Source organism: Priapulus caudatus, unplaced genomic scaffold, assembly GCF_000485595.1.
Source record: "Priapulus caudatus unplaced genomic scaffold, Priapulus_caudatus-5.0.1 Scaffold272, whole genome shotgun sequence".
NCBI classification, from domain to species: domain Eukaryota; kingdom Metazoa; phylum Priapulida; class Priapulimorpha; order Priapulimorphida; family Priapulidae; genus Priapulus; species Priapulus caudatus.
The window spans coordinates 43,044-61,726 of record NW_014577333.1 but is presented as its reverse complement, the minus strand read 5'-3'; the positions used below and the strand labels follow the sequence as shown (position 1 = coordinate 61,726).

Below are 18,683 nucleotides of genomic sequence, written 5' to 3'. Positions count from 1 at the left end.
AGTAGTAGTAGTAGTAGTAGTAGTAGTAGTAGTAGTAGTAGTAGTAGTAGTAGTAGTACTAGTAGTAGTGGCCGTTGTGGTTGTAAATTATGGAGCAACATTGGTAATTTCACTTGCGTAATAGAGCACCAATTTGTCAACAAGTCATCAACATGCTAATTGGTTGATTGTGCATATATGCACATGCAGATGATTAGTCTTGGTAGCAGTTTTCACAATAATTGGGTCTCGAACGTTAGCAAGGACTTCGCGCATAGAATAATAATAAGCTTCGACCCAGTGCCATAGCTGATTGACTCATCTTGGAGTAAATACCATCGCCTTCATTGGCGCCCCGCTAACAAAGTTATACGCATAGATCTATGCTTAGAATAGTAGCTAACGTGAAGTCACTGTAACACGTAGCACCTAAACTGGTCACGGCGTATTAGGTATACGTAGTTAGTTTATTAAGTTTTCTTTCTAATTCCACCGGATAGATCTTGTGCCGTGCCAGCATGTAAAATGCTGCGCTGCGCCATGGTAATATGATTGTAAACAATTACCTACATCTAGCAGATATGGACTTTTGCTTGCAATCACGTTATGACGGCAGTGAAATAATAATAACCTGAAATGGTTTCCGGCTCGATGCGCGCATTCTGTTCGAAATCATGATGTTAATTAACCGAATTAGTTATGCATCTTATTCATGAAATAGTGCTGAGTAAGCACGTTAATAAAAGCATTTTCGTGTGCAGTAACAAATCACACTTTATACCTGCTAGGATGCGGATATCTGCGAAAGCTCGTGAACGTGAGTCCACCTGCTTTCTGTGACTAATCTATCAGTCAAAGTCACGCGGCCGCAATCGTCCTCATACAATATTGAAATTTATTCCACATTATTTGATCCCGTAAAGGCACTGCGAAATAACACCGATTTTGGCATAGATAAATATTAGCAACGAGACAGCACAGTGCACATACACAGTGCTCTAACTCTCGTCGAAAATATTCCCAAAAGTCATAAATGAAAAATGTTCGCCGATGAAAAAGCCGGAATCTGTTAGGAAGTATATATACATACAGGGCCAACTCGAGATATATCCGCGGCACGTAGCTCGCGAGGTATACGACGACCCGAATCGTCTTACGCCGATATCTGCTGCAGAATTCATCGCCTCGCCCCCACACACATCTCACCAGCTGCTTATAAGCCGCCTCTATAGATCGATAGACGCGCGGCGTGGATAAGTGGCCTGCTGCTGCTGCTAAACCAGGCAAAAGGTCCCGTTACAGTCGCCGGCGAGCAAACCCTGCCGAGATATACTCGCCTAACGATAACGAACGTATATCAGTGGCGCGGTCGGCAGCGTTGTATATGAAGCTTATATAAGCGTCGCGATTCTCTCGCGAAAGAGAATCGGTTGACGACGGCCTGTTTTGTTTTTGAGATATGACCTTTAACGGTGAATGGATTCAAGCTTTTTTTTTATAACTTTAATGATCACATCTATATATAGGCTGTATACTGATTCTGATGCTGCTGCCCGTGTTCACCGTTAGTACAGACGACGCATATAAGACTTACCCTGCGAGGCGGATCCCGGCTTGGAAAATTTGATATGCGAAATAGGGGTGAGGTTTTTAAACGTTGTGTTTTAAAACCATTCTTGATCAAGATGACATTATAGTTACACAACGAACAAGCGGGACCACCACCCCACCACCACCAAGAGAAATGTCGCAGGTAGCATGCAAGCTGTTAGAAAGATCTGACACACATCCGCTTGCGCATGCGTATTATAAACGCATTTTGTGCGTACAGCAGTGGAACGATGTTTTTGTTTGAAAATTGGAAACCTTCGAAAAATAGTCTCCGTCATCAAAGGTAAACGCCGCTTGAAAATAGCTAGCATGCATTTGTGATTTAATAACTACTTGCAGTTGTTCCACTAGGGATTTGGAATTGGGTTTTGTATAGTAAATAACAAGTAGCCAGTCTACTCACCCAAGGTATGCGACCTGAGTAAATCTATAAAATATACGCGTTACGGTTTAAATAAAGAACAATAGCATATGTTATAAAACTGCTAGCACACGTACGTATTCTTAACGACATGAAGCACCTTTCTAAACAAGCTCATGATTTGGTAGCGTATGTTTATTTAAAAGAGTCATATTTATCAGCTAATGCTGAGCGATACGTAACAGCATATAATTAGCCTGGGTGTGCGTTTAACTGTCTCATCTTACGTTCGAGAGCATTTATGTTCGTATAGTCAATAAGCACCGGTAATGTAATTATCGGGAAAGCAAATATTTTTCAGCAGAACGTTATAATTGTTCGCTTTGATGTATATAAATATAAATGGAAATCACTTTGCAAATGGATGCTCTAATGCAAGTGCCTATTCCAAACCTGAACTTCTATACATACTGAATATTAATATTAAATATTATACAGAATCATTAAAGCAAATAATAATCCCTAATAAAAAAAAGTAATAAACGCTATTGTTTATTCGGTGACCGTTCATATTTTTGCAACGTTTCTACCTACCGCCGCAAGTATAGATGTGTCACGTATTTCGCGTACGCTGACTTAACTTTTCTAATATCTCTGATAAACCCTTGTCAGTCAAATAAGTAAATAAGACACCGTGAACAAAGAGGACCACGTGTGAGCATGAAATAACAAGATTTGCGCATGAAATACAAGTAAGTTTGCTGAAATAACAATGACCGACGGAACTTGTTAGCAACAAAACAGCTTTAATAGCTTTCCCGCAAATGCGACTTATCTTTCCGACGAAAGTCGCGCTCGTGTTTGCACAAGCGCCCGACCATTAATGGAAGCGAAATGCAAACATTCACCATGGCAGGACGAGTGTATCCACTCGAGCCGCCGCCCCCTCCTGCGTGTATCCTGTCTGCGAGTTCAATTATACATTTTAGGAATTCCGACTCTAGTGATACGCGTCGAGAAACATGAATAAAATATCACATTGGTCAACATATGCCCATTGTCGGCAAAGCACTTCTCTTCCGCAAGGATGGCGGCCGGCCCACGTGTCAATTGGGCCGCGATGCCTTTACATTAGAGTTGGGCTCTTAATGCGAATACAAGAAATTATATTGACTCGCTAAGTCGTTCTCGTGCGGCACTTTGAAAACCGCCGACTGCTACGCGAGACGTTATTTACGTCTTATGCACTTTATGTATTTATTTCTTTTTCCAGCAGCGCCACATTCTTCGTCCTTCGGATGGTTGGGTGGGCAGTCGGTCACTCGATCGGTCGGTCGGTCGGTTGTGTAGTTGGTTGGTCCGATAAAGTCATTGCGTTTTCGCATCATTTATGATAAAATTCATAGCCGCTTTGTATAATATGTAGATGCCCGTGTGAAACTACTCGCATAAAGACGTTATCGTGTCACGCTAAGTGCTAGTCACGTCGTTAGTGGTCGCACGCCATTATGCTGGCCAGTACTCGCGTGTATATAGCTGTTACCACCCATCGCGATGGAGATTGCGATGTTGCGCACACACATTTGACTGAACCACTCAGCGAGAAGCCTCAGATGCAATCTGCAGCAGTAACGCACATGCCGTTTTCTCCTGTCAATACAGCGGCTCTCATTTGGAGGGTATGCCATATATACGTTCCAAACAGAATTTTGCCAGTGGTCCTTTAGCTGCTCTTGCACGTAGAACAAAGCCGGCCTCGGCCATGCGCTGCTCGGCGAGGCGTTGACATAGATTGGTGTGTTTGGCGACTTCATTAATTCACATCGGAGACTAAATTACGAGCACAGCCAGAATAATGATGAACCTGAGATGTTCTGAAATTCAATCACTGCGGATGTGCGGATTTACGGGGTAAGCCAGTGGGGCACGACCACACGCAAAGCCAGCCTACTAATTCGCCATACACCACGGGTGCTTTAGGCGAGGTTGTGATAGCAACATATATACTGTCGACTAAAATTAATGGCGATGAGCGCTCGCAAACGAACGAGCCATCCAGAGCGGTTCTTTTCATGCACCACAGAGAGACTTGTCTGGCAGGTACTTATTTAATTTTCGTTAACATCCGGCGGTTAATTAATTAAATATAACAACGTCGTTGAATAATGAATTAATTAGCGACCTATATGTGTGCGCGTACATCTCCGCCATTTCAACGCAAACGTAAAAGAATATCGCCGATTTTCTTTATGTGTTAAGAACTGTATGTAATTCTGACAGAAGCAGACTATATATAATAAAACAACGGCAGAAACAACTCTATACGAAACACGTTCGCAAGATGGCTCATCAGAATACATATGATAATAAATACTCCATTGGATTTTGAAATTCATTAGGCGAAAATAAATCAGTAATCAATATATCATAATATATGAAATAATAAATTACCTTATATGTCTAAAGTATATATGTATATATATATATATATATATATATATAATATATATATATTTATTTATTTATTTATTACACATATATACTTATCAGTCCTAGTAGAATTCAGACTAGCATCCATAGCATTATTGTTGTGGAGTTAGTGTCTAATTGGTAAGACTAACTACGTGATCCGTGGCGGTAGGAGTATGCATATATGCATGTGCATATAATTATATTACCGTAAGTGACCGGACAGTATACCGTATTGATATCGATAATTTATACAATCACGTGCGAATGTTATAATAGGCCTCAGTCAATAACGCATATTCGCGCAAAGCTGGTTTCCTATTGCATTAAATGGATGGGTTACATGATCAAATCTAGGACACGTCGCATTTCGCGGAGTTGACACTGAAAATTAACTGCGCTCGCGATAAATAGAAACGCGATTGCATTTCGCGATGGTTTACATTACTGTTCGCCGCCACGTTAGTGACGCTACCATCTGACGCTTGGCAAACGGGGCTTCTCTATCATATATAAGCGCCAGCGTTCAACCGCCGAAAAACCGCTGCCGCACGATGCACGCGTGATGTCACTGTTGACTCAGAGAGCAAATATAACATTTCAAGATATGCCGTGTCTGTCGGCAAACATGCGCCTTTACAGAAATTGATACTGCTGGATCTAGGCGGGCTCGTTATTGCTGTGACAATATGTGCATTAAACTTGACGTCGTTGATGCCGACTTCGTCGCAGCGTGCCGGTGTGATCAGCACTGAATGCCAGCGTGAATATTGCTGTTGCCGTTTGAATGCAATTTATGCATAATATAGGTTTTTAATGATTACAGATGCGTCCCGTGAAAAGACGTGCAAACTCTTTCTTGACTTTTAATATATTTTTGATATTAAAGCCTCTGCAAGCAGGGCAATTTTCCTCAACAAACATTGCCCTCATTTAAATTCACAAAGAATCACCAAACACGCACTTTAGGACTCAAAATAGTTCACAAACAGCAAAGTAGCAAGCAGGATTTCGATTTATATTAGCGGTATCGATCGACAACATATGGTTAAATTCCAACTAGCACTCTGTAAACTAAGTGCAGAATTAAAAGTTTTCACTAAAAGCTTCAATGCGAAAACTAATTCTATTTACATTCTCGCGGCGATATACTGTTATGGTTATTAAGGGAAATTAGTAGTTGGTTAGTTTGTCGTCGCCGTACTCCCATTAACTTAATCTCTCGGAAAATGTAAGAGAAGTCGTGGGAAAAAATGCGAGTTCGCAAGAACAGCGCTTCAGTGCCGTTTTTTGTTATACCGGTAATTGTTTTTTGTTTTGTTTTCAGAGGCCAGTGCAGTGAATGTTACAGTGAACATATACCTAAGAACAATCAGCAAAATAGATGACGTCAGTATGGTAAGTAATTTCTCACGACAAAATATCGTGTGAATTTATTAGGTAAACCATTCTGTCCGTAATCGATATAATTAAATTTTGACGAGATTAAAATGTGAATTATATTGAACGCCATGTCATGTTATGCTACGCGAATTTGTGTTGCGTTATGATACATTAAGTTAGGTTACGTTGCCTTGCGATGCGGAGCATTGTGTCACGTCACGTCAAATCACGTCACGCCACGTTATGCCGCGTCATGTCACGGCATGTCACGTCATGTCACTGATGACACGACACGCTATTTCATTTAGTACAAGTTAGATTATGTTACATTATTTAAATTGTTAACTAATATATATGACGTATTTATATAGATCATTTAGCTTAGTTAGACTATCTTTACTAATACTTAATACGTTAATAAATTGTTCCTCGTTAATTTATTGATTCAGTCATTAATGCTTATAGCAAAAGAGAAGAAGCATTGTATGATGTGTGCACGAGAATGCACTGTAATATGTTGGCCGAAACCTTCCCTTTTTTATTCCGAACCTTATTACTGATATTATCTGTTCAATATAATCATCACAAGATAATTAGACACCCTCATCGTAATAATAAGAAACTTTGGCAACAGCAACACGTTAAGTATGCAATGAAGTATATATGTTAAATGCGTTTAGTTAAATATTGCGACATTCGAGTATACATATTCCATGATATATGAAGCTATATGATTATCTACAAATATTTTTTAAATGTATTATTAAAACATAAATAATATATAATAGTCTATATGAACTAGTATAGTGCACTGGGAAGACAATGCTGGCCGGGTTGTTTCCTAAACCGAAAACCCATTATACCAACATCCATGGCAGTAATGGGGCGGTCGTATGAGGGTTAACTGTTGAACTGTTTCGACCGCACACGCACGTATACGGGATTGTAGGCTCAGGCCGCAAAAAGCCCATAATTAAATTTCGCATGATTACCTTACTTCAAAATACACGTTTCAGCGATATATTTATTATATATACATATATATCAAGAGCTCATAATAGAGATGATTAGAGAGGTGAGCATATGTTTCTATGAAACAGAGTATCCGCGCGAGCCGAGTTCGTGCGTGACGTACACTGACGTCACGCGAATACTCTGTTTCATAGTAACATTATGCCGACCGATTAGAGATAGAGACTCTCTATTATGAGCTCTTGATATATATATATATATATTATAATATAATATATATATTTGTGTGTGTTTGCGTGCTGTGTTATATTATATATATATATATAAATCATATAGTATATAATAGCTCATAATTAGAGATGATCTTAAGATAGAGACTCTTCATATTATGAGCTCTTGATATTATATATTATATATATATATATATTATATATATATATAAATATAATTATATATTGTGTGCTGTGTGTGTGTGATGTGTGGTGCGTTGCGTGCGTGTGGTGCGTGCGTGCGTGCGTGCGTGTGCGTGCGCGTCGTGCCGGTGCGGTGTCGGTGCGCGTCACATGAATGATGGGATGGATAATATTGATGGATGCGATAGTATGGTATGGATGGATGAATGGATGGATGGATGGATTGGGATGGTATGCCGATGGATGGCATGGATTGATGGGATGGATGGATGGATGGATGGATGGATCGGATGGCATGGATGTGTGGATGGATGGATGGCATGGAATTGATGGATGACGGACCGGACGGCATGGATGCATGGATGGATGGATGATTGATGATGATGGATTTAGATATGGGAATGGATGATGGATGGATGGATGGATGGATGGATGGATGGATGGATGGATGATGGGATGCGATGATGGAAGGATGATATGAGGATGGAATGGATGATGATGGACTTATGGAATGGATGATTGATGGATGGATGATGAATGGATGGACGGATGCAAATGAAATGATGGATGGAATGGGACGTTATTTGCCTAGCTAATATCTTGTCCTCGCAAAGACGCGATTCAGCGCTTTGACGTCTGGCCCCACCTACTAGACCTCTGTGGCCTGATTCAGAGTTCATATAAACTCTTTGAATCCTGGTGTCGCTTTAGTATTTCGCGGGAGAAACAACTCGTTACCTTGCCATGTCATGTCAATTAATGAATCTAATCGTCTATTTAAACCTGAACACGGCTCCATTTAGAACGTTGTTGAAATATCAAGTTCGCTTGTAAATAAAAAATCATGCCGGTAATTGGATATTCTGAGAAGCGGCCGCAGCGCCACGCACAGAAATCGACTGTTATCAACTCAAACATGGGCAGAAAACCTGGGCGCTGCGTGCTGGAGTGTCTCCCTTTCATCTCGCTTTGGTGACTATCCTTAAATATTTCGACAGGCATGCTGCTTCAAATCTACACGTCTCTTCTCAGTGTTCGCGCCCATGGATACTTAACGACATGTGGAGCGATGTAGGTGACTGCAGCCCGACACCGTCATACTCGACGCGAGTGATGAAGAATCTTGACAGCAGTTAGACAAGATGTTCTGTGTGTGATTCCTAGAATATGAGAGAGAAGAGACGAGAGAGAGAGACGCAAAGAGAGAAAGAAGAGAGAGAGAGAGAGAGAGAGAGAGCGAGAGGGAGGGAAAGGGATGGAGAATGACACACACACACACACACACACACACACACACACACACACACACACATTCATTCATTCATGTAGACATAATGGACTGTGTGTGTGTTTGTGTTGCTTATAGTGATGTCGGAAGAAGGAAAATCATGCTGTCTGGTCGTGGTGTTCTGAGGATGACATCAGAAATGTATCTAGCCGAATCGATGTCATCATTTTGACATGAATCATAAACAGTCACATCGTTCGCCGTCGTTTTAATGTTGCCTATACAGGGGCTTTTGCGGCAATGAGTGTAGGCCTACCGACCGAGGCGGGCTTCCGGTCGCACGTTTACATGCTCGTAACGCGCCGCGACGTAAACGCTGTTTAGCCGTTTTTTTTTGGCGCTAGTGGATTTCCATTTACCCACGTAGTTACGTCAGGCTTTGATTTGTACTTGAGCGGCAGCGATATGGGGCGGGCATCTTTCTAATGTGCGACGTATACGGCAATTAGCATGATGTAGCCGGCTCGCATGAGATGCAAATTATGCTGTAATGGTAGCATATTGGACGGATAGCGATGGGCAGTTAGTTATGTTCGATTAAATATTATAAATTTTGTTTATCGCTAATCACCTAGGAACATATATATTACGCGTGTTACGGAATTTACACGTAAATGAAACATCATGTCTATTAGTACAGGTATTAACCTAATATAAACCACGGTTGGAATAATAAATGAAGACGCTTCACACGTATTACTTGTCGCCATTCTGCGTGTACGTGCATGCTTCCAAGCGCGCGGTTTTTGTAGATGGAGAAAGCAAGACGTGGGTGGGGGAGGAGTAGAAAGAAAAAATGGAGAGCGAGAAAGCGAGAACAAGTGGGATGAGACGTGATATTACCAGTAACTGTATGTTCAACAGCCTGTGTTTTTAAAACGAATCTCTTTATTGGTGTCATAATTTTGACATTATAATCCCTTCTAGTTATTACTATTACTATTATTATTATTATTATTATTATTATTTCCTTATCTATGTGAGACATAACAATTGTACTGTTTTCTATTGATATAATTCCACTAATACTTAGAAGGCAAATATGTGTGTTGGTTTATCACGTCGTTTACATTCTTATCATGAATACAGTTTTATTAAATAAAGTTTATAGAGTAGATGTAAACAATGCAACAACTGTCAACAAGTGAAAGCGCCGTGCAACAAACAATAATCCTGTATCTGAGTATCGCGACTGCAATGCAATTGATTCGCACTTCACATTACAGTCAGGGTCAGTGTCGGAGAGACATAGCATTGACTAGGAGGCGGGGTGTAGTGGGGGTTAGTAACAAGATTGCACAACTATCTAGGGGGGTGAGAGTTACTAATTGAAATTATACTGCATGTTAGGATACGGTATTAACGCATCGCCTTTACAAAATAGGTGTTATTACGTATCAAACAGCAGAGGCCGGGGACAGTGCATGTAACGAGAGAGTAAGGGCCCGTCACACACGGTTGTGGCGATACAGATCACTCCGCGTTTTTCCTAAACATTTTTTTCGAGCAAACGTCAATGTTCGGGCTGCGTTCGTTGATCGCAGCAGACGAGGGGCTGCGCATATCGCCGCCGGCTGCACACGGGCCGTGTCACCGCATATATCATTTATTACCGGTCTGCGTGTCTCGCTCCTCGAACACTGACGCTACTACACACACGCGACTAGCTAGAGCCAAGCGGCTAGCATTGTTTTGCTGTTCGCGTGAGACTTGAGTGAAGTGTTAATAATTTATATAAGCCGGATTCGTCGAAGCTGCTCACAGATGTTTTACCCAAACATGCGTCAATCAATACGGGGGCTTCAATGCGCGCTGCGTCGCAACTAACTTTGCGCCGAGCAGCGCGCGGGACAAATACCGATATGTGCTTTAGCGGGCGCCGCGCTCTAAGTAGTTTTCCTTGTAGTCAAAAAAGCGACATTTTACATCAGGTCGATACATGACATAGTAAAGCTACTTTGAAAAGCCCTCCTGGCTATGTTTGTGATGCAAGTGCTTCATAAATATTTGAGGGTTTCGAGTTGCTTCAGGATGTGCGCAATTTTTGATTTACGCGTTTAGTATTGATCCGCAAATGCGCGCGTATATTTGTTTAGATGGTTCACAATACGGGCCAGCTAATTCAGCGATGGCTTGAAAGGTTAATCACGAACAAACGCGCGCGTCGATCGCTAACAGTTTTCACATCGGTAGAGTCCATGATGCGTGAATTTTGTAGTCAATTTTGCGGAAGATTTTCTCTGGCTCTCTTCCTCTTCCTATTCTCGCGTTCCTCACGCCCTCTCCATCACCCAATCTTTCTCTTGGCCCATCTCTTTTACTCGTTCTGTCTTGCGCGCTATCTTCCGTTCTTTATCGTCAACGGTCTCTCTCTCTCTCTCTCTCTCTCTCTCTCTCTCTCTCTCTCTCTCTCTTTCTTTCACTCTTTCTCTTTCTATATTCACTCTCGCTTCTCTCATAAGGTCTCACCAATTTTTTTTTTCACTATTTATCCTCTCTTGAATTTAAATATCCTACTTCTATATATGCCTGAATTTTGTCTTCTCGTCCCCTCTATTTTCTTTTTTACCATTTACCATTCTTCCCAACATTCACTCTGGCTTTCTCTCAACCTCTCCTTCTTTCCTTTCAATATAATATTTTCCTTTTAATATAATTAACTGGAAATTCTTCTTATTTCTGTTTTCTTTATACCCCTTCTCCTGCTTTTTGTGTGCTTCCTTTTCTATTTTTTCCTGGCCGTATCGTATTACTCGCTGTCAACATTCACTTCTGTCTCTCTCTCTTTCTCTCTCTCTCTCTCTCTCTCTCTCTCTCTTTCTTTCTTTCTCTCTCTCTCTCTCTACCTTTCTATCTATCTCATTCCAAATCCGCCCACCCACCTGTTCGCCCGTCCGTATATCCATCCATTTATTAATCGATTGATTGATCCATCTATCTAGCCATCCATCCATCCATCCATCCATTTATTCATCCATATATATATATATATATATATATATATATAAAATATATTGTTGGATATCACAAGAGAGCTGTCGCTACTCATTGACGCGGCTATTCATAGTCGATTCGGTCACGTGCTCTTCAAGGCGAAGCCGTTACTGTGTGCCTTCTTGTAAACGCCTAGTGCGTGCCAGCATATAATATTATATGCATTAAAGATGGCAGATAAAGGTGATATCTATATCGGCTCCGTTGTCGTATCTCTGCTCGGTGGAAATCGTTATTTAAACAGAAACACAATTCTCTCATGCCAGTTTCCCTCATAGATCCGAATGGATCAGAATTCCGTGCTTGGTTCAAAGTATCGCTACCCCTAATGTCGCAATATATTAGAGAAAACCCTGTAAAACGTTTCGGGGACACGATAATCTGCAATCCAATTGTTTCCGCTGTGTCCGCTAAATTCACTATATAATATATTTTTAATGCGGGTTATGCTACTCGTCTAAATAACGTCGTATGAAATAAGCAGCTATAACAGGTTCGTTACAATGCCGAATTATATACCGATTTCAAACAACAGGGAATCTTATTAGTACATGCCTTTACAAAATCAAGTGTGATATCAAATCGGCTGCTCTTTTAATCTAAGTTCTTAAATTAAATATGTTTTAAACCTGCACCGGTCAGAAATCAGACGACCTCATATTTCGTGGCAGAGCTTTATTTATTCCGGACGTAAAATTCCCAATGTTACAAGAGCGCCGATAGAGAGATTCCCAACCAATCTTCTATTACACTTGCTTTCTCACGCAGGAATACAGCTGTCAGATCTCGTTTCGCGAACAGTGGCAAGATAATCGACTGACTTATAACGACAGCTATTTCAAGTACGTCAACCTGCCGGATCCTGAACGAATATGGCGGCCGGATTTGTTTTTCTCCAATGAGAAGCAGGGTCACTTCCACGATATCGTCATGCCGAATGTACTGCTGCGCCTGTACCCGGATGGACGCATTCTGTACAGTGTAAGGTAAGAGTCGCGTCTAATATGGCGCTGCATCAATCGGTGAAGCATTCTCGCGCGACAGCATTTGGCGCCACGAGCGCATAACATTCTGAAACACGCGATTTTATATCTCGTACATAGAATGTTGAGAACCAGTGCTAGAGTCGTGTAGTTAAACAAATTAATTTTCTTAGCCTTGCAGGTTCCTTGCGTTTCTTTCCATAGAAAAAGCCTTGTTAGCATTTTACATCGCAATGTCAGACGTAAACGGTAGCTTTCACAGCGTCACGCTCAAATACAAGCTCATACCAAATTTGAAGTAAATCAATTGTCAACAACTTTACGGTGACAGCGCGACTATGAGACACTTTAAGAAAGGCTTTGTATTCAAGCTTATCTTGCTGAATTATGCATTTGCGTATTGACTCGATGCGTGAAACTACGAATTTGAAATTGCTATTGATGACGCGAGCTATATACCCGTGTCGTATTTGCTCATATGGAGTACATAAAGGAAATTGCGAGCGCGCATGCAATATGACAGTCGTTAGCAGGCATGCGCGAGTACAGGAGCCGCTTCCGATATAGGCTCACTTTAACGATATAGACTGTCTATATGAGATGAGAAAGTAGGAATGCATTACAGGGGGTCTTCATGAATCCTGCTCCTAAAAGGAAAGCATCACATTAAAGTAACGGGCAAAACTAATTCATCTCAATCCAGAAGTGCCATCATATCCAGCGTTCATTATGTTATGCGGTGAAAAATGATGTTAGTGATTTTTTTTTGTCTTTGCAATAAATTCGTAATTCTCTCCCAACATTAAAGAATACGCCTCAAAACTAGCTCCGCTTATTAAAACTAATAAATATACCATAACCGCATAGCTACTCCGATATAATTGAAAAGATCTTTCGGTACCCACGACTACAGTATTCGTCACTGTAAGGACTAATACTTGGGTGAAAATATACGAGCTTCTTAACGCACCCTATCGTGTTTAAAAAATCATAATTAAGGTTTTATGTAATCAGTAGACGTTATGCGTTTACACGCGCAACCGTCCTGACTTGTTATTGTAAAGCGGTATATTAATGGTCTGTTGAGCGCTCGTATTCCGTCCTTGGATTTTGTTGGACCCGATACATGATTTCGATATGTGCGCGTTTTTATAATCCGACACTAATGAACAATATACTTGCATTTATAATTACGGATAATAACTTCAACCTAGAAATTGAATTTCATGCTTACATGCAGTGATAATAACATAAAATAGTGCCAATCAAATTGTATTTTTGCGCCATAATCAAAGCGACATAAAAATCTGTCTAATTTATGTGCTAATTTACTCATTTATACGATAGTGGTTTCATGGTGAAGGTATAAAAATACAACGTATTCGATGGCATAACCTATATATTATAGTTGCTAATTTTCATAAATATATATATAATAAGCAGTTTCAACAGCACCTCCCATTTTCCATGCCTGTGCTGATGTTTTCATTACACGTGCTTGATCGAGGAGTATGACCCGTACTGGGGACATAATAAGTAGTAATGATGGACCGAGGCAAGACTTCGGGTCGATAAGGATAGCAGGTGACGTGCCACAGAAAAGATAAACGAAATCTCGTATAGGGGATCTATCCTATCGGTCTGTTCGCACATAGTTACCAATACACGCGCACAAACACGCACGCGCGCACGCACACACGCTCGCACACACACACACACACACACACACACACACACACACACACACACACACACACACACACGGACGCATAATCATACTTGTAACCCGCATATGCATAAAACGTTCATATATATGCGCATTCACATGCTCGCGTGGGTGGACGTGGTGTCAGTGCAGCAGCCTCCCGTTATCTTCTCCGTAATGTACACCCGCCGTACATGTCACATCATGCGGAGCTGTTCGCTTTACATTATACATGATGATATTGGCCGACACGATTGTGCTACGTAAACGTATAGTAAGAAGATAGAAGCCGGGTGTTATCGCAAAGCTGCCATTATTTATATTATTATACAACTACGATGCACAACGCAATATATCATCTCGGTTGGATACCGACCGAAATGATGCAATTTTCGCTCTAGTGTGTGTACCCTACATTCGTAGTTGATCATTTTGGTCATAACCGTTTGAAGTGCGCAATATAATTTACGCTGTCTTGTAGCCGCGCCGCCCTCTCTTCCACACGCGCACGCACTCGCGCACGGACGCGCACCCCCCACATCTGTCCACACATCCCCATATGCATACACGCCCACACACACCTATACGCGCGCATCCCCCATCTGTCTACACATCCCCATATCACACACACACTCACACACACCTACGCGCACGTAGGCGTGTAAGCACGCATGCACGCACGCACGCAGAAACGCTCGCTCGCACAAACCCCACGCACACTATACGGAGTCATGTACACACACACACACACACACACACACACGCACGCACGCACGCACGCACGCACGCACGCACACACACACACACATGCACATACGCGTGGTAAACCCTGCTCAGTACCCTCTGGTCACTGCAAGTACTGGTCAACCCACTTACTGGTCATCTCTCTCGCGCGCGCGCGCGTGTACACCGATGATACGGCGCACGTGCCTGACCCCGCCACCACCTGTCGTTGCCACCATTGACCGCCGCTGCCGGAGGTCCACAATGCCGTGTGGATCGCTGCCGCTCAGAACAAATAAACACGCGCGACGGACACAGCAGCAACAGCGGTGCAGCGATCACTCACCACATGTTTTCTTACGCGTGGCCCCGTGTATATCCATTGTGTGCTGGAACAGTATTGATGGGGAAGGGGAGGGGACGGAGGGGCGAGCGAAGGTGTGATAGAGGAGGGAGGTTGAGAGGAAGGGAGAGCACGGTGAGAAAGAGAGGTGGACGAAGACTGAGAAGTGGGGAGGGACAGGACGAGTGAGCGTGGAAGAGAGAGAGAGAGAGGGCGAGAGCGCGCCCCCTCTCCCCCCTCTCTCTCTCTCTCTAGCTCTGTGTGAGTACGCGTGTGTGTGCGTGCGTGCGTGATTTTCAGTGGTGTACACATGTTTGTGTATGCGTGCGTGTGGATGTATGCATGCGTGTGTGTTGTTCACCCTCAATAACGACTCTGTGTTGTTCTTGTCTGACCTGAATGCTACGTACGCTAGACAAAATGCCTTTGATAAGCTTCTGTTGAGATACGCGCATGTTTGTACAAATTAGTAGCGCATTCAGGATGGCCAACGTCCGGTGGCTATAGACTGTATAATGAACTCACACTCGATCACGCACGCACACGCATCAACGCACACAAGCGCACACACACAAGCGCATATACACGTAGGCGCATACACACACGCACACTCACACTCACACACACATACACACACACACGCACACACACACACACACACACACACACACACACACACACACACACACGACAACACACACACATCAGCTAGAGAGAGAGCGGAGATAAGAAGAGACGAGAGAGAGAGAGAGAGACGAAGCAGACGAGAAGCCAGGAGAGAGAGAGCGAGCATACACACACTCCGCAGCGCGGACACACCCCACACACACACACAGCGCCGGCTGCGCACACACACCACAAACACAAGCTCACTCACTCACATGCGCGACGCACGCACGCACGCACACACCGCAACACACAAATCCACTGGCACAAACGTCAAAGCGCCGTTGAACACTGTCGTTTGCTACCCACCTTTCTCGTAGAACCGAGAGTAATAAAGTTACGTACGAACACAGTTATGTTTAGCCGCGTTGTGGCACACGTGCCTGACAGCATCTCCTCGCCGGAACGTTTATCACCAACGATATGGTGTCATCTGAAGACAACTATTGAAGCCAACATGGTTTCTAAGTCGGCGCGTACCAGAGAGCTTATTTAAAATGCCAATAACATAACCCACAGGACATTGACGTGAAAGGTGACAGAAACATATTCCGAGTTGGAATGTACTGCAGCGATTCAAGATGGTGAAGCATGGAATGATGAAAGGACTCTGATAGAGGGGCAAGACGGGGAATTCTTGTAGAACAACAATTTTAGTAGATTGCTACGATCGAAGTTTGGTCTATATACAGCTCTTTAATTTGCAATGTTGAAACTATTTAATTAGACAACTTGTAATAGTTTCACTTTTCTGGGTCTGCAAGGGGTAAAGTCAGAAATGTCAAATATGATAAATGACATAAAACATGATGGTTCTAAACTAAAATTATTACGTTGATTATTAAATTGGATTTGACTATACTGAGTCTGAATGATAAAGAAATAATAAAAAATGTTTTTTTTTTTAAAAAAAAAAAAAAAAAAAAAAAAAACTTTAACTGGATGCTACAATTTGGGAGCAATAATGTCGATTTGGAATTGTAAGGAATCGCCATATGATGTTCATTTTATATTAAAATAAAATACCTTTTGTCAATACCTTGTATGATGACGTTGTGAGTAATATTTTTATTTATTTATTCGCCGTATGCTTTATGATGAGAAAAACTATCAGGCTAATTTGTCTTGCGCATGATTTGAGACATCTTCTTCTTTTCTTCTTTTCATATTAGCTCCAGTGAAGGGTCCGCCTCATCAGGGGACTATACTTACTTATATAACACTCTATATACACTGTATATGAAAAATGAAAAGTGCGTGAGAGAATGCTTTATATAAGCGAATAATGTTGTATTCATCAATCAATGTGTTGTACATTCGAGATATTGTTGAAAGGATTCATTCTGCAAATTAACAACATGAAAAGAACGGGATAGAGAAGCAAAGCTGGGCCCGAGTGCCGCGAATCAGTGGTTCACCCTATCCAGCTAATCAGCAAGTACCGATCAACTGACTCCTTATCTCACTTCTGAGGCTAATCTATCTAAAGAATAAAGGCGGGGCGGCAGTTAGGCGTCTGGTGAGCACACCCCCCCACAAAACCACTGAATTATTCCTGGCAGTGCCATTCACCGATACCTCCGACTTAAAAGCCGCAACAATTTCCCAAGGGTTTCAAACAGTTTTATTTCCAGCCTAATTACTAGCTCAATTTTATGGGAGTGGCAGTGAGGCGTCTGAGCTATACACCCACCACTGAATTATTCTGGCAGTGCAATTCACCAATACCTGCAGAGCTATGCGGACATTTTACTCATGGCTCCAAAGTTCCTTCCAGCTAATCTTACGCTCAATTTGGGGTAAACGTTTTTAGCTCCTGCGCGCATGCGCCCCACCACTAAAAAATTCTGCAAGCTGCTCCGATTCCTGATAACTGGACATGCCCAAACATTTTCCAATAGGTTTCATGGGTTGCCTCTCAGCTAATCTAGCTCAATTTTAGGGGTGGCCGCAGTGGGGCTCTGGCGGATACACCACACTGATTATTCTGGCAGGCATCACGATACCTTGGCGACTATGCTGAACATATTCCAATGCGTGCAGAGGTTTTCTTCCAGCTAATCTAGCCTCAATTTTGGTTATCGGTTTTTTACTCTGGCGCTATGCGCACCACCACTAAAAATTTGCGCAGTGTCCCATTCCTGACACTGGCGCCATTGCGAACATTTTCAATAGCTTTACATGGGTTTCCTTTCCAGCTATCTAGCCTCAATTTTGCGGTGCTCTTTCAAAGACCCAACTGTACCACACCACAGCGCGCTGCCTGCCAGACTTACATTTCTCCTTACTATGAGGTAGGCACACGAATCATTCTATATGCATTGAAATTGGTTCCTTTCCAGCTAGTGACCCCCCTGGGCATCCGCGGCTATCCTCTGGCGAGTTACTTATTGGACTCAACTCGCTCAGCTTTGGCCGACGAGTTTAATCATTTTAAAGCCTCCTAACAACTGTGGTAGGTGAATAATTAAAAACCACTTTTATCAACCATGTAAAACATTACCACCTCAGAGCCATTTTTGGAAAACACCATAGCTGCCTATCGGCCTATATGATTTCGTATTAAACACTTTAACAGCTTAGGTTGCGATGCGAGCGTTCTTGCAGGCGCAGGGTGACTTGATTAATCACTTACCTTTGTTTATTACACCCCACAAAAAATCCTTGGTGGCGGCCGACGGATTCTGTAAATGCAACATCAAACCTCTTGGGCGAAGTAATAAGGCGTTCGCGCCTGTCACCTGCAACTTCTTTATCATCACATTAAGTCTTTGGCTTCACTGACCACTGCCG

General features: G+C 42.3%; 1 protein-coding gene across 3 annotated transcripts in view; it reads left to right on the top strand.

The window, feature by feature from the left end:
* Nucleotides 1-18,683, top strand: part of LOC106808393 (glutamate-gated chloride channel-like) — a 144,151-nt gene that overhangs the window by 98,612 nt on the left and 26,856 nt on the right. For 2 of the 3 annotated variants that reach the window (XM_014811098.1, XM_014811097.1), the window contains exons 4-5: nt 5,748-5,818; nt 12,239-12,456. In XM_014811098.1, coding sequence (XP_014666584.1) covers nt 5,748-5,818; nt 12,239-12,456 — 289 coding nt within the window. Of the gene's footprint in view, nt 1-3,993; nt 4,052-5,747; nt 5,819-12,238; nt 12,457-18,683 lie in introns of those variants that run through there. The other variant, XM_014811099.1, reaches the window with a different exon arrangement.